The sequence below is a fragment of the Zonotrichia albicollis genome, chromosome 6, assembly GCF_047830755.1.
Source record: "Zonotrichia albicollis isolate bZonAlb1 chromosome 6, bZonAlb1.hap1, whole genome shotgun sequence".
NCBI lineage: Eukaryota > Metazoa > Chordata > Aves > Passeriformes > Passerellidae > Zonotrichia > Zonotrichia albicollis.
In genome coordinates, this window is record NC_133824.1 from 36,683,396 (window position 1) to 36,711,049 (window position 27,654).

Here is a 27,654-nt window from a genome sequence, read left to right on the forward strand (position 1 = left end):
TCAGAAGCATCTTGGCAGCAAGCACACACTGACAGAGATGCTTTGTGATCAAACATTTACTTAGCACTGAAAAAAATCTGTACGGCAAGACCAAAACCACAGAAAAACTTTAAATGTATGGCAGAAAAAGTTTCCTTCCCCTATGTATTCCCAAACCAAAAGCACAAAATTCATTGTGCCACTGGAAACCGGAAACTAATTACTCCTTCCCCAAGTCTTAATTCTTCCTTCTGCTGCACCTTTATATCAGAGCTTCTCCACTGAAGATGTTAAAATCTCACTTGAGAAAAGCACTGATTCAAGGATTACTCTTGCTTGTGGAAAGTGATGTTTTAAGCCATTGTACAGACTTGAAAATTACTCTTTTCCCTTTCTCAATTTCCTGCCTAGAAAGGTTGACAATAAATATTCCTGTTAATAAACGGAAGATCAGATTTAGGAACATGAGGCAGGTACATTGTTGTGCAAAATATCCTAGCTGCAACACATTAAAGTCAAAACTCTCAGTTTGACAACTCGTCCATGGAAAACTATTTACTCAAAGCAGCAGCATCATTTGTGTCCTCTTTCCCTGAAGACAGACAAGAGTGACTACAGACCTAACAAAGTTCAGCAAGCTGAAAAGATTAACTTTTTCATTTTAACAAAATATCATCATGTGAAATTTCATTTTGAAACCAACACTCTTTAAAGGAAGCTTGGTAAACAGAAACTGAAGCAAGACTGCAGTAGGTCTCTAAGGAATCCCACAAAGCAGCTGATTGACACGGATGTTCTTTCCAGACTGGTCTCTTTAATGAAGTTTAAAGACATCACAACACATTAAAACAAAACCAACAAAGGGTGCTTGGGCACTGGAAGAGGCTCCCCAGGGAAGTGGTCACAGTTCCAAGCCTGACAGAGTTCAAGAAGCATCTGAACAATGCTCTCAGGCATAGGGTGTGATTCTTGGGGGTGTCCTGTGCAGGGCCAATGCCTAGACTTGACGATGCCTGTGGGTTCCTTTCAAATCAGGATATTCTGTCATCTCTGAGAACTGAGATGTCAATTCATTTTTATTCCCACAGCAGTTGAAGGCAGAAAGTTAATGCACTCAAACAAAACCATTAAGGTTATTTTAAAGAATTGTGATGCAAATTCTCAAGAATGTATAAAAATAGTAACAAAATCATTCTTCATGTGTGTTTAAGATAGAACTGAATCAATGTGGAAGCTATGTATGTTAATACAAAAAAAAAACCACACAAATAACCCACCCCAAAAAACAAAACATGTATTTTCCTTTAATGCCTCCTTGCAAACCAGACTCAGATGAAAGACATGCTCCAACAGACTGAGCACTGGTTTTTAGGATGCAGCACAGGGTTTGAAAACATTTGGCACTGCCAAACCCTGCACAAGTGTTAAACAGTTCAGATTCTGCAAGGTGAGGCAATGTCCCAAATTTTAAGAAAGTGATCAGAAAACATATGAATAAAGTCCAGTTGTAGCTATTTATCTTTGGACCTTCATCCAGAAAAGTAGATGAAAAACCCTTGCAGTGTCCCAGGGGATAAGCTACATAGATAAATGAATACTTCTTTTCCATCTCTCATTTCTACATATCAGAGAGTGTGATACTGCCCTGCCTCCTCATCTATATTTTAGTTCACATCTTACACAGAACAGAGACTACCCTATGCTAATAAAAATAAGCACCACATATTTTTCAGGACATCTATTTTAAAGTTCCCCTCTCTAGCATCCAAAAAGAAATCTGCCAATGCTCCACCCTAGGAGACCGGAGGCACTAATTTCTTGCTAGCAGAACGCACTGGAAGGAGAACCTGCACAACTCAAATCCTCATCTATGAATCCTCACATAAAAAAGCAAAACATATACAACTGTTATCCACTCCCAACCTACATATTCTGATTATAATGAAAAACTGTCAGAAATAACTCACATATGATTCAGAGTAGGGATCTAAAAGGGACAACTGAAACAGCCTTCTCACACAAGTTTAGAGACAAGCAAGCACTTTGAGCATCAGCAAGAGGAAAAGACAGCAGTCTAGAAGTAGCCTACTTGAACAAAGAAAAAAAGCAAAAGTAACAAACAACGACAGTGTGTCACACACGCAAGGCTGAGTCCTGCAAGCTCAGTCTGAGTTTCAGCCCTTCCTAGACCTGCTGCTTTGCTGATGCAAAAAGAAATCCACCATCTCACTTGATGCTGTTTGTTCCATTCTTTTCATAAGCTACTATAATTTTATTGGGGCTTGAGGGCAAAGCATTCATGGAGGAGAAGGGAAAAGGCATGTGCACAACAACCGCATAAAACATTGGGAAAAGCAGAGAAGTGGAACTGACACTGGCAACTACCACTTCCTAGCGTCTTACTTAGCAAATCAATCAGAAATCAGCTCCAGCAATTAAGTGATAATGAATTATTGATGACACTCACTTTGGGGAACGGAGCACTTACCAGTATTTATGAAACTGAAGAAACTGAGGTGGGTAAGTGCTATCCCTATTTTGCAGATGGCACAAAGCCAGGCAGACAGCAAACAATTCTGCGACATTGCGTCTTGCCGAGGATCGCTTATCTCCAGCATGTTATCTCAGTTCTGTTTGCACATGGTCACACATTACCTTGATTTGTAACACACTCCTGCTTCAGAGAGGCACAGTGAATGCTCCAGGTACAGAATTAATAATTTCAGTAACCACATCCTACTACCATTTCAGAGGTGGGGAGAAAAAGGCTGCTCAAAATAAAGGACAGCAATATTGAAGCCAGGAAAAAACCACTTTAAAATGTGATCTACAACATATGTTCAGTGGCAGAATTTGCCCTTGAGAAACCAAAGAAGGTATTCAAGCTCTACTATTTCAAGATACTTTAAGTCTGTGCTTAACATGTGTTTAAGTCAGCCAACTTATTTTGCCAATGCAAATATATTCAACTAGAAACTCTGAAGAAAGCCAAGAATTCAGTCTCAGATTTAAAACATTCTTGCCAGCCACTCAAAGCTGTCAGTAATGCCATACAGGAACATTTCCTATCACTAACACATAAAAGTGATCTAGGAAAGAGAACTCACTCTACTCCTACCATACTTCACAACTGAGCTTTCCAAATGATGCCATTATCTATTTATACCATTAAAAACCAAACAGACAAAGGAGGATGTGAGCATTCACTGTACATTATCTATTCTGCCCCTTCACAATTTTTCATGAGACTTAGCAAGTAGACATGCTATTGTCTACATGCACTTAAAGGTAAGTCTCTCACACTGTACAGCTTTCACCCTCAAGAGCAGCTGCCAGAGCTGAGGCAGACACAGATGCAGCTTTACAAATTAGCGGCCCTATGTCATCCAGCTGGTGTGAAGCACCACGATGTCCCTTCAAACACCACAATGGTTACACCAATGTGAGTGTGCCGACTTGTAGTCAGCTCTCTGACAGGAATGCTGGTGACATAAGCTTCAGGGGGCAGAAGATGACTGTCAGTACCTGCCATATAGTCCAGCCTTGCAGACCGGATGTCTTTCAGGGAAGGGCAGCTTTCTGTGTGGAATTTGAGATGACTGGAGATAGGGTTCAGCCCTGCCACAGATGTCTTACATGATCATATTATTCTGCTTTCCTTGGCTTCAGTTTTCCTTATCTGTTAACGACTACTAATGCTCTCCTATCCCATGGGAACACTGCCAGCATCCATAATTTATGTTTCCACCCTGCTTGGATGCTGAGAAGATGAGTACCTGGAGATATATACTGATCAGTTGTCTGCCAAATATATAAACTGTTTTTAAAGAAACATCATAAAAAATGCAAACTATTAATATTAAAGCCCATCTGTGCATCATATAATCATTAAGGAGGGAAAAGGCCTCAATCACCGAGTCTAAGCATTAACCCAGCACTGACAAGTTCACTACTACATCGTATCTCTAAGGACCACATTCTACATGTTTTTTGAACACTTCTAGGGATAGCAATTTCACCATTTGCTGGGCAATCTGTTCCAATGCCTGATCGCCCCTTCAGTGAAGAATTTTTTGCTTATTCCCAATATAAACTTGCCCTGGCACAACTTCAGGCCATTTCCTCTTGTCCTATTGCTTGTTACTCTGTCTACCTCAGCTCACTACAATGTTCTTTCAGGGTGTTGTAGAGAACAGTAAGGTTTCCCCCCAGAAAAGCCTCCTTTTCTGCAGGTTAAACTACCCCAGCTCCTTCAGCTGCTCCTCACAGGACTTGTGCTCCAGACCCTTCACTAGCTCCAGTGCTCTACTCTGGACTCATTCCACTACCTCAACATCTTTCTTGCAGTGAGGGGCCCAAAACTGAACACAGGATTCAAGGTGCGGCCTCACCTGTGCAGAGCACAGGGGACAATCACTGCTCTGGTCCTGCAGGCCACACTGACTCAGGCCAGGATGCCATTGGCCTTCTCACATTCAGCTGCAGTCAACCAGCACCCCCAGGTCCTTTTCCACAGGACATCTTTCCAGCCACTTTCCCCCAAGCCTACAGTATTGCATGGGGTTGCTGTGATCCAAGTGCCTGAGGACTTGGATCAGCACCTTGCCTTGCTGAACTTTACACAATTGGCTTTGTCCCATTGATCCAGCCTGCCCAGATCCCTCTGCAGATCCTTCCTACCCTCCAGCAGATCAACATTGCCACCCAGCCTGGTATTGTCTGCAAACTCCATTTATTCCTCAACAGTAAACAGGCATTTTTATATTTTTATAATCAAAAATCTTTGAGTTATGCAGGTATGCAGCTGATACACAGTTCCCGGATTCTACTAAAATAGGAAGGACCACTCTGTAACAGATAAGCAGGAAGGAGTTTGGGAAACTGCAGCTCCAACTACCAACTAGACTCAGTTCACATAGTAACTCTCTAGAGATAAGTGATCCCCTAGACCTAAGAAACTCAAACCATTTTAGATACAGAAATTAACTGCCCTCTTATTTACACTTCCAGGTCCAACAAGAACACCTGGTATGGTTCAATTTCTGTTTTCCTTTTGCACATACCCTTTACTTTGTTTAATGCTGGGATGTGATTAGTGGGAAAAGGGAACAATTTGGGAAGCTTGTTTGAAAACAGATTATAAATCTGTATGTTTCAAAGTACCCAAAAATCATTCTCCCCTGGAAATATACCATGACTAGCTCTTGGTACAGCTGCTTACACCTAGGGTTTAATTTTGACAGTTAAGATCACTCAAATGGTTCTCTAACCAAAACATTTACTACAGCATTTCAGTAATACATTTTTTCCAACACAACAGGCCAACACCGTCCTTCTAAACCAAAACAAACAATGCTGGAACAGTAACTAAATCTGTGCTAAGTTAATTTTCTTACAGGAATGTGCAAAGTAGCTTGGAAGGCTTGTGTTTGCAAACACCCAACATATTCCATCTTCAAGGGCCAGACTGGCAAAGGTGCAAAGATCATTCTATTTCCTCAATGCCACTGCTCATTTGAGACATCCCATATCAGACATGCTTCCTTTACAAACTGGAGATAACCACCTGATATTTTAGAAGTCTAAATCATGCACTCTTTGCTAGGTTTAAAACTGGCTGGATAGCCAGGTCTACTGGGGAATGTACATCCAGCTGGTGGCCACTCATAAGTGGTGTTCTGCAGAGCTCAAGTGTTGGGTCCAGTCCTGTTTAATACCTCTATCAATGAGGCATTAAACTGACTGAGAGGACCAAGTGTCCTGTCAGCCAGTGTGCAGACAGTGCTAAGTTGGGCAGGAGTGCTGACCGGCTGGGCAGGCTGGATCAATGTGCCAAAGCCAGCTGTATGAGGCTCAACAAGGTGAAGTATGGGTCCTGAGGGAGCTGGGGGTGTTCAGCCTGGAGAAAAGGAGGCTCGGGGGACCTCATCACTGTCTACAAATGCCCGAAAAGAGGTTGTAGCCAAGTGGGGCTTGGCCTCTTCTCCCAGGCAACCAGCAACAGGACAAGAGGACAGCCTCAAACTGCACCAGGGGAGGTTGAGGCTGGACATTAGGAATAATTTTTTCACTGAAGGGGTGAGCACTGGAACAGGATGCACAGGGAGATGGTGGCATCACCACCCCTGGAAGTATTCAAGAAGCAACTGGACATGACACTTAGTGCTACGGTTTAGTTGACATGTTGGTGTTCAGTCAAAGGCTGGAGCCAGTCTTGAAAGGCTTTCCCAACCTTGGGGAGTCTCTGACTGTATGTGGGCTTAATTTTAACAGGATCTAATGGGCCTTACAGAGGTCTTTCAATACAGGCCCAAAGGAAGTTACACTGATTGCTTCTCCAACTGGAAAGTTTGCTCACAATAGAAATCTGCCTCATTTTGCAACTACTGATGAGGAAACAAAAGTACCAACACTGCAGGGAAAAACCAGCTAAACTGTGGCTGAGCAGTTTCCCCATGAGACTACTCACAAGGGGCAGTGGCAGTCAGCAGGTCAGCAACTCTGGATTCAACCTCAGTTAAGACATGAATATCCTGCCAATGATCAGCACTGGTTCTTGTGTTTCCAGATTTTATTTGACTCAGCTAATTGGCCATTAAGCTCCAATGAGGTGGACATTTATCTACAGATAACACAAGGAAATTGGAAAGTAAGCAGCCTGAGACTACCCTGAAGACTGTTAACCAAATAGCAAGGCAGAGCTCAATTAAAACAATTCATCAGAAAACCTGTATAGTCCATTGGCAGATTTTCAAGGATCCCATTAGAAATTTTAAGGATATTCAATCTGATTAGATGCTGAAGTCTATCTCATGTAGAAACCATTAATAAGTAAAGAACCTTTAACTTTGAAAGCCTGAACATTACCAAAGCCACAGCAGGAAGAGACACCTGGGCCTTTCCTGTGTAACTAACACGCACAATTTTGCATAAGAATGGCAAACCCTTTCTCTACTCTATTGAAAAACTTGAGACTGATGAAAAGGTGCAGCTGTGCAAACCAATGTCATCAACTACCCACCACTTTTGGGTGGACTCTGTTGAGGTAACTAAGAGACACACACTCTTACATGCTACCTCAAAAAAGAATACATGCAGGACCTCTGAATCAGGAGTATTCCATGAAATGTCTAATATCTCAGTTGTTGAAAAGGGCAGGCATTTCAATCACTTGAAATTGCAGTGCAAATACGAAATTACACTGAAAAACATTTTGTCTCTCATTTTATGAAAATTTGAAGAAGAAAAATGGCTATTGTGCTCTTAACCTTACTGGACATATAATTCAAGTACAAAATAAGGTCACTGCTATTCTGGACTCTTTTTTTGAAAAGAAAGGTTGCAATGAAAAACATTCCAAAAAACATAATACTGACAGTAATCCCTATAAGGGAAAAAATCTGGCAACACTCTACTTCAAACTTGCAATTTAGAAGCTCACATTCCTCATGGAAGATTTTCAGGGTACAACTGGTACTGCCAACTCGTACTGTTTAAAAATCCTCTTAGGAACTCTACTATCAATGTCCTTTTTATCTTCCAAGTACGCTGTTAATGTTCTAGACAGACCACTTTGATCTTTGGACAGAAGCAGATTCTCGATTTGTATACTGCACGTGGAAGCTCCATTTTCAGAGGAGATAAAAAGAATAGGTTCCTGAAATTTAAATACTGCTTACAGATAACAGAGGGAAGTCCTCCATCTGACTGCAAAAGGACAAATGCTTGTGGTTGGATTAAGAATGTGTAAGCTGAAAAATATCACAGGGATGTACTTTTCTCTCCACACTTGCTGATATTCAAAGCCAGTATATTCACAGGACTGAAAATGCCTAAAAAGAGTATGTAGATCTCACCTTTTAAGACAGGGCTACCAAACACTTCTTAGAGAACATAAATCAGAATTCCAACAGGACTCGATTCAATTAATGTCAAGTTTAACATCTAGAACCCTGGTCACACAGGAAAATGAATGATCTGCTCATTTAAAAGTTCACAGTGTTTTGGGTTGTTTTTTTCACAATTCTACCTGTAAGTCCATTTATGCTCTCATTTCACTCACAACCAGGTACTGAACTTCAGCCATATGGATTGCTTTCCCCCCTCTCCATCTTCTTTTTACCTTTTAAAAAACTTGCTGAAAGGAAAAAGAAGCCTTTTTTGAGTTTGAAAGACAGCAATCACCACAGACACTGATCTTCCTTAGCCAATTCTGAATTATGCCTACTTAGTTCAAGGACTTGGTCTTTTAATAGTGACTGAGCAGTAAGTTCTTCCAGACTCCAGGATTTCTGTGCAGGCTGCTTTCTACCAGACTGAGCAGATCTTGATTGCAGCATCTATACTGTGCTTTTCCAGTTACACAAACAAGCAAAGATGTTCAGATTTTACATGATGCCAAGGCCTTGAGAAGGCATTTCTTACTGTTGATCAGATCATGGAAGATTTAATTTGGTATCTTCAAGATCACCATCAGAGCCTCAAACTCTTTTGGTGGACAGCCATTCTCCTCAGGACAAAAACCATGCACATCAGGTTCCATATAACCATATATTTAGTTTAGGAGTGTGCAGTTCCACCCAGCTTTTAAGACTTCACAGTTTTGGACCCAGCCACAAGAGCAACTTGTGCCATTGGCAGGAGGCTGGCTAACAGGTTAGGACTTATTTGGCCATTGAAACTCATTGATTGCAGTGTGTTTCCTTTGAAGGTCACACATGCTGACTCTACCAATTTATGAAGAACTGATGCGCTTTGGCAGGTGAAGCAACTCTACATATTTAACTCTCTAACTAGTCTATGACTGCACATATTTAACAACGCAGTCACAAATGATTTAGCAATTTATAAATCATGCCCTTCATCATGTCACGTAAATATTACCTATCCTTCATTAATGATCCCTGAGAAACAGCTCATTTGCTTAAGATGCACATTTCACTTATAAATTGTACCAGAAACTACGACCGAGTCCCAAATAGTCTGCTCTTACTAAACTACACCTCCCAAACACAGCAGCAAAGTCCTACACAGCCTAAAGCTGAGCCTTAGCACACAGCATAGCTAAGCAATGGACACAGAGGACAGGGAGAAGAAAAGCAAGCCCAGCACTGGTGGGAGAGTGAAGCAGAACACCTGCAATAGATAGAGGCAACGGAAAAATGACAATTCCTAACTGCAAATTCGGCATAGATATAGCAAGTATACATAACAGCATCTTTCTTTTTAAGTATAGAGGCATGGTGAGGAAATCCATGGCTAGCTCTATGCATCATCAATGGGTACACTTTGGTGAGGTCATGAGGCAAGAAGGATAAAGAGAGAAAAGGATATTGAGAGGAGGAAGGAAGTGGCACAAATCATCTATGAAAAGAAGCATGTAAAGACTAAGTCATCAGCATGCTGCTTCACAACAAGAGAACAAGGATGCAAGCAAAGAAAGAGAAAGAAAGGAGTTTAAATCTGACAAGAAAGGGATTCACAATCTGAGAAATAATGGCTATCTTTAGCCGCAGAATTTTAGCTAAGCTTATACATATAGAAGCAGAAACATTTAATTACCCTTAACATAACTTCTCGCATTGGGAGACAGCAGCGGAATACCAGCCCTGAGACTGAATTAGCAGCCTCGAAACTCAAAACTGCAAGCTCAAGTATTCCCTTCTGTGGCCATGCGCGAGGAATGACTGCATTCCCTGTCAAGCAGCCACTGTTTAGCAGGTTTGACACGGTCCTGACCATGGGTTACCTGTGCAGAGCACCCCAGACAACCAACAGTACTTCAAGTTGTCAGCTCCTGCCCTGCCTTACAAAAGGGAAAGTGCAGCTTGACAAATACATGCATTTTCATAAGTACATCAATTTGTGTGTCTCTATCATGCTTCACATCTTTGTACACCTAACACTTCTATGTTTGAGGAATCTTAATGCCTTTACGCTAACAACAAAAAAAGAAAGGGAAAAAACCAGGAACACTTGACTAAAATTTTTCATATCAAGAAAAATCTACTTACCTCACATCAAATCCATACCAGGCAAGGCAGAACATCTCTTAAACGCCAAATCCACTATTTTGAACTGTAAAAACACATGCCTGATATTTGTGGCACATAGCTCTTGACTAAAACTAGGGTAGCACTAACAGCATCAGAGAAAGATAGTAAGAAAGCTGGTGTCAAAAAAATAAAAATAAGACAAATAAAAGAGGAATGAATACAGTGAGGAAAGAATTAAATCTTGCCCAAAGTCATACCCTGATCAGCAACACAACCTGGAACAGATCTGTTGTCATCTCATTGCAGGGGTTCCATACTGTTGTCTCCTTATCACAGAAGTTCCACACCTTCTTGATGCTTCTCGTGGGCAGCTCCTCAGAGCACTGCATCTTTCTTCTTCACAAAGCAGCCACTGACTCCAGTTCCCTTCTCAACCAGGCACCCCACTCTTTTATAGCACTCTTCTTCTCATTGGTTACAGCTGTGCCCTGTTAAAGTCAGGCCTGTTCCTAATCTTAGCTAATCAGCCCAGCTGCAACTCCTTAGGGGTAAGATTACTTTCCACACTACCTTTATTTTCTTCTATTCTATCCCCCTGTATAGATCCTGCAGCACTAAAACAGTGAACAGCTTTGCCCAGAAGAATACAAGTTTTCAGCTGACACATATACACATGGCTGGCGATGGTGTTCTGTCTGGAGCTATAAGCATCATCTGACTCATTAACAATTGAAGTGATAAATTCATCTAAAATACATAAAGTAAGAGAAATTACTCCAAGGAGTGATGGAATTTGAACACAAGTACTTAATAGCCAGAATTCACATCTTAATTTTTAATAGAACCACAACCTACTTGCTGCCGTAACATTATTACGTGTTATGAAAACAGAGATACAGCCTCACAGGAAAATGTTACCTAAAATCTAACTTCTTATTCAACAAACCAAACAGTTTCAAAATAGACCAACATAGGATACCTCATGTGACGTAACTGGTTTCCATCTAAAATTTTCAATGAGAGAATCCTGAACCAGGAATCTTCCTGATCACATTCCCTAGGAGCCATCTGGAATCTGTCTAAGCAGATGAAAGATAACACAACACCAGAGACCCAGGGCAAGGTGCAGTACTTAGGGATTTCTCCTTCCATTTCAAAGGAAAAAACTAATCAGAATCCCCACTAAAGAATAAAAACAGCACTAAAACCTGAAAAACTGTATTTTTGCCCCTATTGAAACAAGCTATTTCATAACACAACAGCGTATTTCAACCATATGAAACTTATAGACTTCCCAATCTTTAACAAGTTAAGTCTCAGGCTCCTTGAGAGATACCAATGCCATTTTAAAATAGAAATTTTATGGCTAAGAACACATAGTATCAGGAGTTCATTAGCTCCCAATCCTAAACGATCCCAGATTTTAGCAGTTTCACAGCCACCTCACCTTCCATTCATTACCTCAGCTCCCTGTTCACTCTGACATGTGACACAGCAACTTACTCAACCATTTACACATTGACAAAGAGGAGCTTTGCTTGATATGTTTTAATTGTGACAAGTTCACAGCTGTCCAGCCCATGGCTGGAAGAAGGCTTAAGAAACACAGAGGAAAAAATTATCAGCAGCCATCCCACCCCCCCAAATTTCTTCCATTTTCATTTTGTTCCTCTAGGGCCTTTTGATTATCCACCCATATGATTCCCCAATTCTTCAACACATTTCTCACACTAACAGGAGCTACCTATTATTTCTCTGCAACTTCCAAAGAGTACGCATTTGTATAGGCTGCAACTAAAATACGTATGTGATTCCACAAGTTCCTTTGCAACCAAGAAGTGGGTAAGTGGGGATCTGTATAAGCAACAAGAGACCAAGGGCTCCATTTAGAAATCTCACTGCCTCAGCATTTCCCACGTGCAAGTTAAAACACACCCACACACCAAGCCAGCTACTATTACACCGTCTTCTCTCCTAAAAGGATTTTTCTGTCCTGATAGACAACACTGCATGCAAGGTGAGGTTGGCCTAAAATGCCTTTTAGTCTGACAGTTTCACTAGCACAAGAGGCTGCATGAAAGAAACTAAACATCTGATCAAGTTACTGCAGTTTATAAGCTTCTAGATGTCAATTAATCTGGACACACACACACACAGTCCTTGCAAGTGCAAAACCCCATTGATCATATAAATCAAAAGTTTCACTATCAGAGGTAACTAATTTAGACAAATGCTTTCTGCCATGGTGTTTTGTTTGCTTGTTTTTCTTAAGCTGTTTGTTTAATTTTCAATTTTGTTGTTGGTTTGGTGTTTTGTTTTTTTTCTTAATATATATGACCTCCTCCTCAAAAATTCTATAGCAGTCAGTAAATGTATGATAAACTGATTATCCTAATGGCCAACTATACAATTACTTCCAGCCATGATCTACTTACATTTCAAGCAAAGGGCAATCTGTCATTCTATGTTTCACTTGAGAGCTGCCTTAAAGTACACAATTAAAACTGTTTTCACTTGAAATATTCCATTCTGCATCTTAGATATAGCCCATTATGAGATCCTGCCAGGACAGAAGAGTTGTTTTAATACTCGAAAAGACAAAAATGCCAAAACCCAACTATTGAGACCCAAGATGTTTCTCCTTCCTCATCTTCGAAACCTGCCAGCTGATAATGAAGCTGTTTTCAAATCCTTTCAAACCCTGAAAATGTCAGTTGAAATAGTTATCACAGAGTGTCTTGTACCAAAGGCAGAATATCCACAGCTCCCGTCTGCAGCAAGCAGGACAACTGAACAGCCTTCCAGGCTTTCTAGCGATTCATAAAACTCATCAGCTTCTACAACAGTTGAGACACTGAAATGGAGAGCACGGCTACTATCACAGCAGATCTCAGCTACAGATTTTTCAGGCCTACTCCATTATTGCATTTCTGCTCACATGGACAGAAAGAGTAACCACAGAACAGGATATATGACAGACACTACTCTGGTAAAATGTACCGGTTTGGAAAAATAAATTAAAATTTAAAAAACGTAAATAACACAAACAAAAACCTAAACAAATTCTTTCTCCAGGTGACAAATTAATTTTTAATTAGGCCTTCCCGCATTGCACTGAAACACAGAGATGCTTGAATCCCAGCTCAATTCATCACTGCTACTTAACAAATCAACATAACCCTGTAACAGTCTACCAGATTTACAGCAAAGGGAACCATTTTATTCCTCACCCAGTAGATAATCAGCATAAGAATGAAAGCAGGATGCAGGTTCCTATTGTCACAACAAACATATTATAGTATCACCAGGAAACTTTTTTCTCCAAAGAGGTATGGAGCTTGCTGGTCTCAGTATATCAAGCACTACGGACGGACTGCATGCTTGTAACAATTTATTTTACATTTGTACAAAGTGTGCATTTTTACTACCTATTTTCTTTATAACAATCTTCATTTCCTATCACAACATGTGACTGCAACATTGCAGTCATGTTTCCTCCCTCTCAACCTGGCAACTGCAGACTCTTTGCAGCAATTGTGCCAGGCAAGATGGGATGCTGGGAAGCTCCTGGGCCCTGCAACTCCCCACATTCAGTGAGTAAGAGAAATCTGTTTAAATCTAGCCAAGGACACACCTCCCCCAAATCATCCTCTGCTTATTTCACTCCCTGCACAAAAAATGTACTTGCAAGAGTAAAGTCTGACAACAGCCTCAAACATCAAATGTCGAATAACCAGAAACTGATTCAAAACAACTTGTGTGTGTGGGCACAGGCTCCTGTGACAAATCCCACATTCTCCTCAGCGTGGCTGGGGAGCTTTGCATTGGAGTGAGTACCCCTGGCTGCTCTCATTATGACCACTGGCAGACTCATATCTTCAGCAAATATCCAGTGCTTGTTGCTTATTACTGTCCCAAGCTGGAAGTTTCTTGACTTACCACCTCCAGGAATCTTTCTCCACCTCTCCCACACTGATGTCCTACCCATGCTCACAGCTGGCTTATGTACCAAGAAAGACAAACGCTGGCTATGAAGCACTAGACTCAGTTTAAGAGTTTTTAAGAGGACTGCCTGAAAAACACAGAACAGACCTACTGAATATACAATACAGACATGAGTATTCAGTAGAGAGTGGCTTTTTTCTCTCTGCTTATCTAACAGTGGAGACCACTACTCAGTACTGCTGATTACTCCTGCCATGCAGTACATAAGGTTTTCAGCAAAGAAATTCTACTATTAGCAATACCTCTGAATGTCAGTACAAATGAAGACCCATGTAAGGAAATAATGGCTATCTCCTTAACACCATGTGGAAGTTTTAAGTTAGCAGATATTACACAATACAGACTAATGTGGTAACATGACTCTTCAAATAGCTCCTATCCCTGCCTGATTTTAGGGATGTTCTGGTTTTTCGCAAGATTTTGAGGTGAAGTTGGAAAATGTAATGAAAGCACACGTGTGGCCCTTCATGTTTATGCTGTCTGTGGAATGGGTCCTGACTCTAACAATCTTAGACCAAAATACTGGAGGGAATAAGACACGGAAGCTTCCCTTAATACAGAGCAAGGTGAGTATATTTTAAGAGGCATAATATCTACATTATATATTTGACTAATGTATCAGAAAGGCCCTTATATTGAACTGACACCTGGGAATGATACTTAGAAATCCCAGCTGTGCACTGCATTTTGATTCCCCAGTCAAAGACTGACATTGTAAAACCTTCTTCAGTTAAAACAGAAAGGTCTGTAATTGTCAGAAAAAACAGTGTCCCTTTTTGCTCACTTTGTAAAAGCAGTTAATTTACTTGAATGTTTCTGACTCCTGCCATTTTTCTTCTTAATGGATGATATACAGGTCGTACACAAATCTATGTTCAAAACATGTTCAGTAGGATTTAGGTTTCTTTAAACTAAAAAAAATTGTCTTGAATACACAGTACAGTGGCAGTCAGGATTACAGAACTCATTTTTCAGTTAGGGATTGTTTACATTTTATTGGTTTTTCAGCTGTAGTGTACTTGCAATTCACTGAAACAATCCTTTCCAAAACTCACTGTAACTGTGTGTAGATCAGCTTCCATTACTTCATCCAAGCAGTAGAAGATAAACATGGATGTCTGCTTCCTAACTAACAGACCTTCTTCTATATTAACTTAACCTGATAATGTTGTTACAGTCTGAGCTGGAAACAGGAATCCTTGCAGGACCTAACCTACATCCAGGAACTCCTGGGCAGACACTGAGCCAAAGTAAAGTGCTGGAAACTGGGTCACGCTATGACATGTACAGGGCAGCAGGAGGGGATCCGAGCTGAGCCTGACCTGCTTATACTGGCAAGAGCACGAGAGATGAAAGGAACTGGGTGCGTGGCGTGTGAGCTGCCCAAGAGCTTGATGAGACTTAACATGAGATGGGGACTAGAAGAGGAAAGGAAGGTAACCAGGAAGCTCCTGTGCGAAGAACAGAGGCTGAAACTTCAGATCCATAGTCTCTTTCTGATCAATTACCAGTTAGTTACCAACTGAAATTAACAAGCCTGGCCTAAGTTCAAACTCGAGTATCATAACAAAGTAAAACTTTTCCCATGCAGATAGGCTTTTGCAGGATGGAAAGCACTACTTGATACAACTACAATGTTATGAATAAGAACAAAAATAAAAGATCAACTTTGCCTTGCAAAGGTTCACTGCCAATGCAAGTCAACAGTTACTTCTGCAAGCTAGACTGTTTAGACAGGGACACTATACTCTGTTTATCTTCTGTTAATTGAAATTCATCCCTAGGGTGGCAAGGTTTCCCATCTGTACCCAAAAAAGAGTCAATAGGAAAAGAAGTATTTATATTTTATATCAGGAGTTACCAGAAGTAAAATTCAAAACAGAGTGAAGGCCAGGCAGAGACAAACTTATGCTCCCTGTGGGAAGCTTGCAGGGACGCCAAAATATACAGAGGAAGCAACATCTAAAAAACAAATCCCTAAAGACCCCCTGCTTTATTTTTCAAAAGAAAAACAGAACACATGACAAAAGAAGTTTCAGAAATTTCTTTGAATCTGCCCCAAAGTAAACCAGAGTCTCTGGTTAAGTAACTGCAAGAACGTTGTGCAAGAACCACAGCCAGTAGTCAAAAAGCTGAAGTACCAACTTCCACACAAGAAACAGGTCTTTGTCACTGCCCCCAAGCCAAGGTGGAGCAGGAATATGGGGTGTGGGTGGCTGGGAAACCTTCAGATGTCAAGATCAGTATCTTGTAGATGGGATCCCTCCGTGTTAATCTAAGGGTGGTATTACAAGCAAATATATTCAACACATGGAAACATGTAACTTGCTGTGAATAATTAGATGAAATTTTGGCAGTAATAGAATGGAAATTAATAAGGAAGAAGGCAACATAATTCAGGTAAACAAACTTAAGCTTCGTCTGAAGCCTCCCAAAAATGGAACAGCGGAAAAAGTTTTACAAAGATACCTAAACCTCCAAAGACTTATGAGTGTCACAGTCAAAGTTTGCAGTTGTCTAATTTCAAAACAGTGCAAGTCCTGTAACTCTTCTCCTCCTTCCTATCCGTCTACACCAAACTCGAACTTTTACCATAGAAGCTGTGAAACTTACAAGTTCTTCATGACAACAAATACTCTTAAAACACAAGAAAAGAAAATAATTTGAGCTTGATAATCTGAGTTTTACTCACTGTGTGTCATCACTTCATCGCCAAGGCGTGATTCGGAAACAGACACAGCAGCATGCAGCCAGGCTACTTACACGGTCTGGAAAAGTGCCCGCTAAGATCATGTTGCAGAAATAATTCACACCTGCAGCAAAGCTGCACAAAACATCACCAACTCGCCAATTTTGACAGGCATATGCCGACCGTGGGGGGGAGAAAGAGTTTCTATACAGACAAATATGAGCAATAAGTATGAAATCCCCTTTCCGCACCCCAAGTAAAGCCAGGCAGGTCCCGAGCGCTTCACTTGGCCACATCCCAACGCGGGCCCACCGCCGCAGGGTCGCCCGCACCCGAGGCGGCCTCGCAAAAGAGAAGGGGGCGCGCCCCGGGATGCAGCAGCGGAGCCGCGGCCCCTTCGGCCCGGCCGCCACTTCGATGCCCGGTTCGGCCGCGCTCCATGCGCCTCGCCCCACGCCAGCCCCGCTCAGCCCCGCTGGGGCCGGGACCACCCCGAGCACGCCCGGAGGGGCCGACACGCACCCGCCGCACGCCCGCCGTGGGCATCCCGGCCCGGCCCGGCCGGAAAGGGAGGGGAGCGCGGCGAGCGCAGCCCAGGGAGGGGCGGCCGGCGGCGCCCCCGGCCCGCCACGAGCCGCCCAGGGAGGCCCCGGCGCCCTCCCCCGCCGAGCGGAGCCGCCCCCTCGCTGCCGGGCAGCGCCCCGGGGCACCGCCCCCGCCCGCACTCACCCGCCGAGCCCAGCAGCAGCCACAGCAGCCACATGGCCCCGCGCCGGCCGCCCCGCAAACTTCGGGGCTGCTCCGCCAGTCCGGCCCGACGGAGCCTGCGGCGGGGAGCGGCGGTGCGGGGGCCGGCCCGGGGGAGGGCCCGGGGGTGGCGCCGCCGCCCCGCCCCGCCCCGCTGGGCGGCCGTGCCCACCCGCGGCCGCCGCCGCCCGGTCCGCAAGGCTGAAGGGCCTCCTCATCTTCCTCACCTCTGCTACCCATCAGACACCTCCGGCTTGTTTTGACGGCCGGGTTGCGGTGGCATTGGCGTTTCTTACAACAAACTCTCCGCTTGCCGTGCAGCGGCGGGCAGGAACGCTTTAGGAACACCGGGAAGAGTTTGGGTCAGAGCTGCACCCCTGCAGGGGCGTACGTGCTCACTCAACACCTTCTGCAACGACCAAAGGGTGTATTGCTTTCAAAAAGCCTCCCCTTACATCTTCTGATGCATGCTCCTCTAAACTTTATTCCCTAACTAGAAGACGAGGTATTTCCATAGCCAGTCAGAATCACTTCTGAGATCATCAACTCCAACTTATGACCGAACACCACCTTGTCAACTAGACCTTGGCACTGAGTGCCATGTACAGTCTTTTCTTAAACACTTCCAGGGACAGTAACTCTAGCACCTCCCTGAGCAGTTAATTTCAATATCTAATCACCCTTTCTGTGAAGAAATTCCTCCTACTATCCAGCCTAAACCTCCCCTGACTCAGTTTAAGACTATGTCCTCTCATTCTGTTACTGGCTGGCTGGGAGAAGAGGCCAAGCCCCACCTGGCTCCAGCCTCCTCTCAGGCAGTTGTAGAGAGTGCTAAGGTCACCCCTGAGCCTCCTTTTCCCCAGGCTGAACACCCCCAGCTCCCTCAGCTGCTCACAGGACTTGTGCTCCAGACCCTTCTCCATTGCCCTTCTCTGCATTCACTGCAGCACCTCAGTGTCCTTCCTGCAGTGAGGGGCCCAGAACTGGACACAATACTCGAAGTTTGGCCTCACCAGTGCCCAGTACAGGGGGAAGTGCCAAGTACAAAGGGAAATCAGAGGCAGCCATAGGGTTTACTATCCTAGTAAGGCTCTGAGACACAGCATTTGGGAAATTTCTATTGCATTTTCAATCTAGGGGCCCAATCCTGACCCTACTTGGTTTCAGTGGGAGCAGGAGAGTGGGCCTTGTTTTAAGGAACAACATTTTTCAGTATATGATGACCAGGAAGAAACCCACGTTACTGTGTGCCATTTTGCTTTTGTGCAAAAATCATGAGCAGTTCATCAAGTGGTACCTTTTGATTGTAAAGTATTCCCCTGTGTGAGTGTCTAGTACATAAGTAGATCTGCCTGTGTATAGAATAAAGTTTAACTCTCTAAAAAGCTTGCAGCATGTATTTAAAAGCTGAGAGGAAGGCTTAGTGCCGAAGGTATTTTAGCTAAGAATTAAAGCCAGTTTATAGCAGTAAGAAGCTGCCAAATTATTTCTAAAACTGTGCTCAGCTGATCTGCACAATAATGTTTCAAGCAAAATTCTTACAATTCGTGTTTAACATACTCAGAGGAGCTTGTGGAGATTTACTGATAAGGGTTTCACAGCATTTGGAAAGATTAATTTTTTATTTACTGATAAGGCTTTTATTTGAATACTTAGATGTAGCTTCTGATAGTTTTTCAGCGGTATTTTAACCACAGATAGCTAGTTCCCACATAGAAGTCAGCTTGGGAACTAGTTTCCAGAAGGGGGTCTGAGAAGGAGGAGTGGTTTCTGACTCCTGAGGGATGTGGCTCTGGGAATTTCCTCTGCCTGCCAGGACACAGATCTCCAGCTGCTGGCCTTCCTTCCCGGGGTCCGTGTGGCACCCCAGTGCGGCCATCTCACCACCTGGTGGGCTCCTGACTACTCACCCTGACTACATGCAGCAACAGGGGTTCAGAGGCAAAGCAAGGGGGATGGGAGCGTCCTTAGCAGCTCCCAAGAAGCAGGATCTTCTGGTTTGCTGAGATTAAGTGGGAAGCTCTTCGTCTGTGAAAGCATTTTGTACACCTCAGTTTCTTAGCCAGCACAGAATAAAAGGTCCAGTGTGATTCCTCATTACCTTTCGGATGTTGGGCTGTGTGACTAAAAGTGTAATCCCTGTTAACACAAAGATGCAGGGAGAACAAAGACAGGAAGAGAAACCTCAGTAACTTCATCAGGGAAAATGGACCAGACAACACTGGCTGCTCCCAAGAACATCAGATAAAACTGATTAAACCTTGGTAGCTAGTGAGAAAGAAGTCTGCCAAGAAACTGTCTCCCAGACACCTTGCAAACTAAAGGTGATTTTTGCCTATGGTATAGGATTCGTGAAGGGATGCAATAGGAACAGTATTTTGGGAACCTGCAAGACTTACTGTGCAATGTTTAGGGCAAAGAATGCAGAAAGGGAGAAGGAAATCTATGAGGTGAGTTGAGGAGGAAAAAATGTGGGAAAATAAAGGAAAAAGGTGATGAAAGGGGCTGGCCAGATCTAGCTGAGCCCTGTGTTTGATCACCACATCCTATCTCATATTCTAATTAAATCGCGTTTCTAGCTATCTTACATGTAGGTGCACTATCACTTCTGAGGGGCTATGTGTGAACATTAGTGAACTTCCAGCTACATTAGCCAACAAACAAACAGTCTGAGTATGTGTAAATGAACAGACACAGGCCTCAGGTCAACAATACACACTCTTATTCTCTTTATCCCTATATGAACTGCCTTCTCTCTCACCAGGGGAGATTTCTGGGTTTGTCCCTCAAAGCAAGATGTGATCCCAGCTCTGCTGCAGACTTTATGTGCCCACAAGCAAGTCACTCTTGTCAACCCATGCTTTGACTCTCAATGAAACTACCAGCCATCTACACCACAGAGATAAAGGATAAATAAATAATTTCAGGTTGCTCAGAATGTGGCTAGATTCTGAATGGCTGCCAGTAATGCAGCCTATAATCAGGAAAAACAAGGAATATACTCTGAAAAAGAGATTAGCTTCATAGTAAATTATGCTGAAGTAATGACAAATTGTCATAGGATCCATTACGAGAAAGTCACATTTTTTAGCTGTGTGCACTGTGGTTAAAGGCTAGAAAGGGAAATTTTCTTCAAACAAGCTTATCACAGAAGACTCATTGGTATTCCTGCAAGATCACAGAATTACAGAATCGCAACATGGGTAAGGTTCAAAAGGACCGCTGGTGGGACCATATGGTCCAAATTCTCTGCTCAAGTAGGATTTCCCTTGAACACAACACTTGGGGTTGTGTCCAGACAGCTTTTGAGTATCTGCCATGAGAGAGACCCCAGAGCTTCTCTGGGAAATCTGTTCAGTACTCAGACATCCACACAGTAAAATGCTTCCATATATTCGAGTGGAACTTGCAGTGCATCAGATTCTGCCTCTCATCGCAGTGCTTGGGGCCAGCAAGGAGAGCCTGGCTCCATTCTCTTGGTGACCCCCTTCAGATACGCAAGTACAGATACACTGATGAAATATCCTCTCAGCCTTCTCCAGGCTGAACAGGCCCAGTTCCCTCCTCCAACCCTTGTAAGAGAGATGCTCCAGAACATCCTTGTAGCCCTCCACTGGACCTGCTCAAGGGGCTCCATGGCCTTCTTGTACTGAGGAGCCCAGACTGGACCCAGTGTTCCAGATGTGGCGGCAGCAAGCCTGAGTATAAAATGGTTCTTTTTTAGGTTTTGCAGGTCATGGAGTGTCTCCAACAACTCACATTGGCAGACATGTCAGCTCTTATCTAGGGGGACAAATGATTATTCCTAAGTACATTGCAGAGGATCTGCATCCCCAAGAGAACCTGACTTCTCTAGGAAGTACCAATTCTCAGCCTGTTGTAAGCTGAAGCTCAAATTTTTCATTTCTTGTTTCTAATCAGCTCAGTATACAACCCATATTTATTTTCACAATCATTCTTATGAGGTAGAAGTAGATTTTTTAGGGAGCTGACATTGGCTTGAGGCAAAAGAGCAAAATGCAATAATCTCTCTAGGTACAATCTAAATTTGCTGACTTCAATCTGTAAATAGAACTCTGAACAAAATTAATACTAGTAGTTTATATGTGTCATGCTCAGTGACAGGATTGATAATGATGAAAAGTCAGGACTGTTGTAATTAAGGATAAAAATTTGTTATAATGTATTGCAATATTTTGTATGTGACAGAACTGCCACTTAGCAGGCCTGGGAGTTTGGAGCTATGATTAGCAACAGCTTTTTGAAGGATTCAATATAATAATAATAATCAAATTTTTAACACACTGCAGCAAAATTATAAATGTGGATCCAAATATATTTATGAACTTGTCATCAGCATTAGCATCTATCAAGTTAAACAGGTATATTAGCATATCAGCCTATATCCATCTATCCACGAGAATTCATCTTCATTATGGCTTTGTAATGTTCTGATCTCCACTTCTCCTGGCTGTTGAAGCAATATTCTCTCTGCAAAACAGGGTTGGAGATCAGTTTTTAAAGGAGGAGTCATACCAGGCACTCAGATTCCCTGGAATGACTCATTTGATTCTCTCATCTTGACATGTGAAGGGCTAGTAACTGTTTGCATTGGTATGGTCCTCATCACTGTGCCAGTTTAAAACATAAGCAAGGGACAGTTCTCAGACATGTGCAAATACATTGGCAGCCTTCTCAAAGAAAGCAAATTGAACTGGGATGGAGCTCAAAGAGTGGGACAGGCCTGTCCTGCCCCCTGCGGACCATGGGCTCCAGAGCCTGCAGTGACAGGAAGCAAACCTGGGCAAACTCATGCATCTTCCCTTGAGCTCCAGCAGTACCAGCCTTGGATTCAGGGATCCACCCAACCTCTTTGGCCTGCCTCTGTGCTCTCAGGAGCACACTCATCACTGCTTCCTCAGGCATGCAAATGGTTAATTCTAGGACTGGTCTCTAGAGATGTGAGCTACTCCATAGTTTGTATACACAAAAGGGATTTAATGAGCCTCCAGAAAGAGTATGTTATGATGGACCAAATCTGTGATGTTCTGCTAGTATGGATGAGGTTATCTTAAGTATGGAACCCTCTTCCTCCTCTCCTGCCAGGTTCTGGGCTCAGCAAGTTAGAGACTCATAGCTTTCAATAGCCATTAGCTTTTCTGCTCTAGTGCTATGAAAAGGGGAGGTCCCAAAGCTTTGGCCCATTCATTTTAATTTCTTTCTTTGCCCAGTCTGCAAAGGGCCCTCTGCTGTGCAGCTCCTGTTTGGCCTGAGCTGCAGCTCTAACACTACTCCCTGTTTGGGACTCAGAAACCAGAGATGAAAAGTCTTGTGAAGACATTATGTCCATAACCTGGGCAGTGCAGGACTGATAGTGCAATGCTTTTGTTCTTGAGCTATCCCATACTGCCATTGTAGGAGGCTGGAATCCTTGGCAGTAGCAGCATTTCCCGACAGCAGCCAAGGGACTTAGCTCACAACTCAGCCTACTTGTGATGGCAGCTTGGGAGTGTTACTGGGTGATGTCTCTGTGTTCCCTGATATCACAAAAAGGTGCAGGATATCACCCCTAATTTTTATCACTCAGGTAGCACACAGCTGTTTCTCCTCATCCTTATTTTACTCTGAGCTATGTTAAATTCCATTAGGGTCATTTTCAGAGCAGTTTTCCCTCTTCCAGCCGCCCACCCACAAACACACACACCTCCGTACTTGCCAGCACCGGTCTGTCTATTCCACATTGCTTGCTCAAGCCAAGTAAATTCCCAATTCCAACTAGTCTGATACAAAGGACAGTGTTCAAAATCAGAAATACTAGTGGAAAGTTCTGACACCTGTTTTATCTTTCAGTCCTATTCTGTGGAGTGTCGGGGGGGGCTACACTAGCAGAATCAATTGCAAAATAATGACACTTTCCAAACTATTGCATCCTTTCTATTTTACCTGTTGTGCTGGTTTTGGATGAGGTGGAGGTGATTTTCTTCACAGTGCTAGCAGGGGTCTATGTCTTGGATTTGCACTGAAAACATTAATAATAGACAGATGTTTTTATTATTTCTGAGCAGTGCTTGCACAGTGTCAAGGCCTTTTCTGCTTAGTGCGTTGCCCCACCAGCAAGTGGGCTGAGGTTGCTCAGCTGGAACAGCTGACCCAGCTGACACAGGGTAGCCCAGACCATATGACATCATGCTGAGAAAAAAAAGCTGGGGATGGTGGAAGGGGGACATTCACAGTGATGGCATTTGTCTTCTCAAGTCACCATTACATGTGAGGGGGCCCCTCTCCTGGGGATGGCTGAACTCCTGCCTGCTCTTGGGAAGGGATGAATAAAAACCTTGTTTTGCTTTGCTCATGTGTGTGGCTTTTGCTTTCCTTATTGAACTGTCTTTATCTCAACTCATGAGTTTTCCCACATTTACTCTTCTGATTCTTTCCCCCATCCCACTGGAGGGAAGGGAGTGAGTGGCTGTGTGGGGTTTGGCTGGTGTCTGCAGTCAAATCAAGACACCTATTTATAAATATGGAGATCAGTTAGGAAGTTCTGTAGTTACAGTTCTCTAGCTACAAAGCCACACAAAGTTCTTGTTTACAAGCTCCTCACCTCCCACCGCTCCTCCACTCAGATCACAGTTTTATTTTACTTTATCTTCTGAGTACTTGTGTTTTCTGGAGGGACTCATTAAAAATCCATTGCACTTGAGGGGGAAATGGGTGAGTTTAATTCAAAATATGAGTTTTAGTCATTACCTAACATGTCGATATTTTCAGCCAATGATTTCAAAGGAACAGCAAGATTATTATGCTGTTACCAAATCTTCCAATCACCTCTTGGACAATCAGCATATCAATACTTTCCATCGAGGTAATGGGCAGTGTGTGAAATTTCCAGGCTGCTTCCAGAATCTAAAGTAAATGAAGACAAGTAAACAGGGGGGATTATTTGGAAGTAAAGTAGCTAATCAATAAGTGAATGGATCAATGCATATCTCCTAGCAGTTTAGCTCCAGCTGTCCCTTAAAGAGCATCTAACAAGTAAATAATAAAAGTCAAATTGATTTGTCTAGGTAATGAAAATTTGCTGTAATTTGCAGCAAAATTATCTAAAACTACATTATGCATGTAAATCCCCTGCTAATGTAAAATGTTACACCTCCCATGGTGTCTGTGTCACCTGAAGGTCTGAAAGTTTAAGTCTGCCTCTGGTTTAACGTCTATTTTAGAAGTAGAGTGCCTGTCTTTTGCTCCAGGTTATAAAAGAATCGCATCATGAAAGCTGCCTTTTAAGTGTATATGTGGGAATCTTTTTCTAAATATTTTCACAAAATATTTGGTGCTATCTCACACTGATGCCTTTGTATACAGGGCAGAGGGAAGGTAACCAGAAGCAGGCAAGTAATTAAAAACACAAGGTGGGAGGCAATGGAGTAGCCAGAATTCTAAAAACTTCATAGGAAAATAAGCCCTAAGCTAAAACTGAATTTTCTGAGTGCCAGATCTTAAATTAATTCTTTTGGAATTGAACCCCGAGGTTCTAAATCAGTCCTTTAAAATGGTCTTGACCACAAAATTACTTTGTGATAAGGTAAGAAGTGAAGGAAGGAACGCATCTTATCTCTTCGAAGCTCTCCTGAAATACAAGGCAACAAGATGTCAGAAGAAGATAACCTACATGGTGTTTGCAGTTCCTACTGAGAACATGGCTGCTATTTGAAAAACTGTGAATTAAGTAATTCTATGTTTGCTAACAAGGGTAAATTGAACGGAGTTTTTACATTAAAATATGTGTTTAAAAGGTTTGATTTTTAAATGATAATCTGAAATTTGGATTTTGTCCAATATACAGTCTCTTCAATGGCTAATGTTCCTCAAGCTGTTCATGAATAAAGTCCTCTTAAGCTCTTCTAGGGTTCATCTGGCCTTTTAAATGTCTGCTTCAGGATGAGCTAAATCCCCAGAAATGCCTAGTTCTCTCAATTAAATGTGAAAGAAGCCCACAATGTCTGGCTCCAGTGGAAACAACTGTACTGGAAATGTCTGGAGCTTAACACCCTGTGAGCTGCAGACCTCCTGGGGCAAGAGGATGTGCTTAAACTGGGGCTCAGGTCCCTTCTCCCACCCCTGAGGTACAATCATCAGTAGTGAGTACTGGGAGGCTCAGCAGAAATTTATGACCCACACAGGAAATTGTACAGGTTTCTCTAATTTTCTGAAGGATGAAAAACTCACTGATTATTGCAAGAACCCTTTAATGAAATATAATTTTGTGTCCATTCACTTTCTGGGGAAAAGGAAAACTTCAGTATCTGCAGCATTTTCAGTGTGGTGGCTCTAGCAGCCCTGATTTGAGCAAAGTGCATCTTCCATTTCCATGCCACTGATTCTGAACACTTGGATGCTTCCTAACTGATAAATGTAATGGCTAAATTGTTTTTAATATATAAGATCACAGCCCACACTTGTATGACCCAAGTCTGGTCATACAATCTGCAGGAGCCAGAAATGCTGAATCTCTATTTCCTAGAGAGGAACCTTTAGAGGAAGAGAAGCAGCAACTGAATGACTGTGTCCCAGCAGCTCAGTCATCTCAGCTTGACTGCACACAGCATAGACACAGGTATGGAATGGATTTAGACATGTATTGTGGTTTAACCTCAGCCAGCAGCTCAGCCCCATGCAGCCACTCACTCACTCTCCCTTGGTGGGTGGGGGAGACAATCAGAAGGGTAAAAGTGAGAAAATTTCTGTGTTGAGATAAAGTTCTATGTGTAAAGCAAGAGCCATGCACACAGCAAAGCAAAAGAAGGGATTCCTTCACCACTTTCCATGGGCAGCTGTTCAGCTATCCCCAGGAAAGCAGGGCTCTGTCATGCATAACAGTGCCTTGGGAAGACAAACACCATCACTCTGAATGTACCCCCTTCCTTCTGCTTCCCCAGCTTCATGTGCTGAGCGTGAGGTCCTGTGGTCTGGAACATGCCTGTGCTCAGCTGGGGTCAGCTGTTCCGGATGTGTCCCCTCAAGGCTCCTTGTGCCCTCCCCAGACTCCTCACTGGTGGGATGCAAGAGGAGCAGAAAGGCCTGGGCGCCCTGTAAACACTGCTCATCAGCAAGGAAAACATCCTTGTGTTGTCAACACTGTTTCCACCACAAATCCAAACATAGTCCCATGCCAGCTACTCCGGAGAAAATTAACTCTATCCCAGCCAAACCCAGGGCAATAAGGGATATGATTCTATGATATTTTTATTATTGTTTGTTTGTGACCAGTGCAGGGTGTTGGATGGGAATAAGACCCCAAGTTATAGTGGGGAGTTGCTCTTATTTTACACAAGAGAGCAATGGCATATTGAAGCACTCACTTTGATGGTTTGCCTTGTCTGAAGGGAGTGCTCAGTAAAAGCTTTCTGCTACGTCTGTATCAACATAACTGGGATTGTTGGTCCCACATGAATTGAGCCAGGAAGTACTGCAGTACAGAGATGGTGCAGATAGGAAAACAAATGTCAGTGACAGACAAGATCTAATTTCAGCATTAGGCTAGCAATGTGACTGATGCTGAGCCAGTAGGAAATTATTATGGCCCAGATTAGATTATGCATGTAATGTCAGAAGGGCCCTTCTCTACCCCTGCACGCATCCCTGCCCTTCCCCACAACTCTACAGTGAGCAGTCAGCCCCCTGCCTCTCCTCCATCACACTCTTGTTAATATAGGTAGGTTAGAAAGCTGTATAAGCAATTACAAGCTCCATCATAATGTTCTATCACCCACCTTCCCTCACCCTCTCCTGAAATCTCATTAAAGAAAGAAAAAAAAAAAAAAAAAAGAAAACCTGTCTGTATGGAAATCCAAAGTGACCTCTCTTATGCATCCATTGGTATTTGGTTCACCTGACAGAATCACAAAAGACTTTTCAGGTCCAGGAGCTACTTGCAATGTCAGCAGGGCCAAGAACAAAATGAATGACTTTGCCACAAACCAGAATGGGAATTCAAGCCTTAGCAACTCCAGTCTCACCTGAAACTCTCCAGTCAGCAATTCCCACTGGGACACCATTGACCAGCAGGACTCCCCCAGCAAAAAAAACTGTTCTCTCTTTCTCTGTCCAACAGAAAAAGCAGGTTTGAGTTACAGTAAAGGACAGTTACGTTTATGAAATGTTGTTTCCAGCCTCACTGATGAGGAGAGGCTGGAAACAACATCTTTTCTCATACTCCAGCCAGAATTAACAGAGCACTAT

General features: G+C 42.9%; 1 protein-coding gene across 4 annotated transcripts in view; it reads right to left on the reverse strand.

Moving 5' to 3' along the window:
• LDLRAD3 (low density lipoprotein receptor class A domain containing 3) overlaps nt 1-17,546 on the reverse strand; it is a 105,669-nt gene extending 88,123 nt beyond the window's left edge. For 3 of the 4 annotated variants that reach the window (XM_026795009.2, XM_014268669.2, XM_014268663.2), the window contains exon 1: nt 17,398-17,546. In XM_026795009.2, the coding sequence (XP_026650810.1) occupies nt 17,398-17,431 (34 nt within the window). In that variant the 5' untranslated portion in view covers nt 17,432-17,546. Of the gene's footprint in view, nt 1-17,190; nt 17,330-17,397 lie in introns of those variants that run through there. The other variant, XM_074543217.1, reaches the window with a different exon arrangement.
• Nucleotides 17,547-27,654: the final 10,108 nt, after the last annotated feature.